Source organism: Elephantulus edwardii, unplaced genomic scaffold (assembly GCF_000299155.1).
Source record: "Elephantulus edwardii isolate Elephantulus edwardi_28Jun2011 unplaced genomic scaffold, EleEdw1.0 scaffold02514, whole genome shotgun sequence".
Classification (NCBI taxonomy): domain Eukaryota; kingdom Metazoa; phylum Chordata; class Mammalia; order Macroscelidea; family Macroscelididae; genus Elephantulus; species Elephantulus edwardii.
Genome location: NW_006402264.1, coordinates 1,570 through 3,551, shown reverse-complemented (window position 1 = coordinate 3,551; position 1,982 = coordinate 1,570). Strand labels below are relative to the sequence as shown.

General features: G+C 44.9%; 1 protein-coding gene across 1 annotated transcript; it reads right to left on the bottom strand.

Annotated features, from left to right (window-relative positions):
* Positions 1-15: 15 nt before the first annotated feature.
* Positions 16-1,972, bottom strand: LOC102876615 (ras-related GTP-binding protein C-like). The gene is made up of 2 exons (XM_006903494.1): positions 1,668-1,972; positions 16-1,565 (listed from the first exon to the last, which is right to left on the bottom strand). Exons 1-2 carry the CDS (start codon positions 1,902-1,904, stop codon positions 705-707), a joined length of 1,098 nt encoding a protein of 365 aa, XP_006903556.1. The 5' UTR covers positions 1,905-1,972; the 3' UTR covers positions 16-704.
* Between the last annotated feature and the right edge of the window lie 10 nt (positions 1,973-1,982).

Genomic DNA, 1,982 nt, shown 5'->3' with positions numbered 1-1,982 from the left:
GAGGTTAAGCCCAGACAGACATGAGGTACCCAGAAAACACAGATGCAAAAATTTTCTTCAGAGTTTTCTCCAAGGGAACAAACGTAGCCACTGTTGAGTCTTGTTCTCCAGCTGATGCGGCATAAAATTTTCTCTCATTTCTTCAGTAACAAATACAGGAATGTCTTTTGCTGCAGTCAGACTATGCGTCTTCTGAGATAGCAAGCAAATGCGTTTAAAAGGTCTTGGGTGTGCAATGTCCAAAATTGCAATCTGAGAGGCAGTGTTAGAACTTAAGCAAGGCAGAGGTTTTAGAGACTACTCAAATGAAAACTTTAGTGAAGCATATAAAAATTCTGTTTTTCTATTATTCTCAATTGGTAATTGATGGCAACATTCCCTGGCAAAGACAGGTTTAACCATGTCATCTCCACGTCCAAACAGCCCAGCTACTATAGGAGGACCCCCCAAAAAAAGAGGGGAAAGACACACTTGAGTTCTGTGGTCTCTAGAACCTTTTTTTTAAATAAAAAAAGAAATCATAGCTTCAGTTGTACACCACTGTTTGAAGGGGTTTTCATCCAAATGAGAAACTCTACCCTTTGTCTCTAGTGGGATAGTCACCAGGTTTCCACATGCAACAGCTCCCGTGTCCTGGAGCATGTGACATCTGAGCCTGGAGGAGAGCGCAATGTGGCCCTGAGCCCAAGCCGCTGGGTCTCAGGCTAGATGGCATTTCTTGGCGTGCCGTTGTGGGCCAGTGCTTTCAGGCTCGGGGCACTTGTCTGGTGGCTGCAGCTCCTATGGGAGGTTACACCCACCTCAAAAACCTCATGAATAGCTTTACGGAAACAGTGGAAGTTGTAGTCTATTAAACCTTTTAGTTCAAAGCTTTCTTCCCTAAGAATGCAGACCAGTGCCAAAAATTTAGTCACTTCTTTTAAATAAAGGTCAGTTGTATTATTCAACTTGATAAATGCCATAGATTCTTTGTCATAAGCACTTCCACTTCCATCTTCCTTTAACCCATATATACAAGATACATCAATTACAACATCAATCATGTCACAGCAAAGATCATAAGATTGCATATCCACAGGGGAACTGTCTGTTGCAATGTAGATTTTGCTGACAACATCGAAGAGAAAAGCTTTTTCAATACCTGAGTTTGATATAAAGATATTTAATAGGTTTTCCAAGGTCAGCAGTTGTGGAATGAGTTTCTGTACCACCTTACTAAATGCTTCAAATATTGAATGGTCATAGATACTAGTCAAATAAAAGCTAAGATGAAGTTTTTCTAGTCCAGCATCTGCAAGATCATCATTGGCCCTTTGATGAATGTCCATCTGTGTTTCTATTTTGTGATCATCAGAAAGACCATCAACTTTGTGAATAAAAACCTCAAAATTCATGTCTGGGTTCACTTTGTAGGCTTTAGAAACGGTAATGTGAAGTCTTGTTAAAGCTTCCATGTAGTCATCCTGTGCATCAATGACATATATCAACGCTCTTGTTCCCCTGAAGATCATCTCATAATCAAATGTTGGGTCAAAAAAGTCCGTTTGTCCAGGAAAATCCCATATCTGGAAATTCACAAAGGAGCTATTGGAGATGTCATCTTTATAATTCTTGTTGGTACTTTCCAAAAAGAGGGTCTCATTGGGTGACATTTTATGAAATACCACCTTCTGGATGGAAGACTTGCCGCTGTGCCGGAGCCCCATGAGTAGGATCCTTGGCTTGGCGCTGTCAGCGCCCCCCGGGCCACAGCCTCCGCCGGCCCCGGCCCCAACTCCACCGCCCGCGACTGCCGCCTCCTCTTCCTCCTCCTCCACACTGTAGCCGAAGGCCTTTGGTAAAGAATCCGCCGCGCTGTAACTCCCGGTGAGGGGTGCATCCTCCGTCCCGTACGGCAGGGACATGGTGCTGGACCGCCACCGCCCGCGCCCTGACAGGCCAGGCCAGGCCGCCGCCTCCCCCGGCAGCCGCCACCACCATCC

Bases quoted from the DNA above. Each gene is read 5' to 3' on its own strand.
- LOC102876615 (XM_006903494.1), bottom strand. From the start codon at position 1,904: ATGTCCCTGCCGTACGGGACGGAGGATGCACCCCTCACCGGGAGTTAC. The intron at 1,566-1,667 runs GTGGTATTTCAT...GTGAATTTCCAG, and splicing joins GCAAGTCTTCCATCCAGAAG to ATATGGGATTTTCCTGGACA.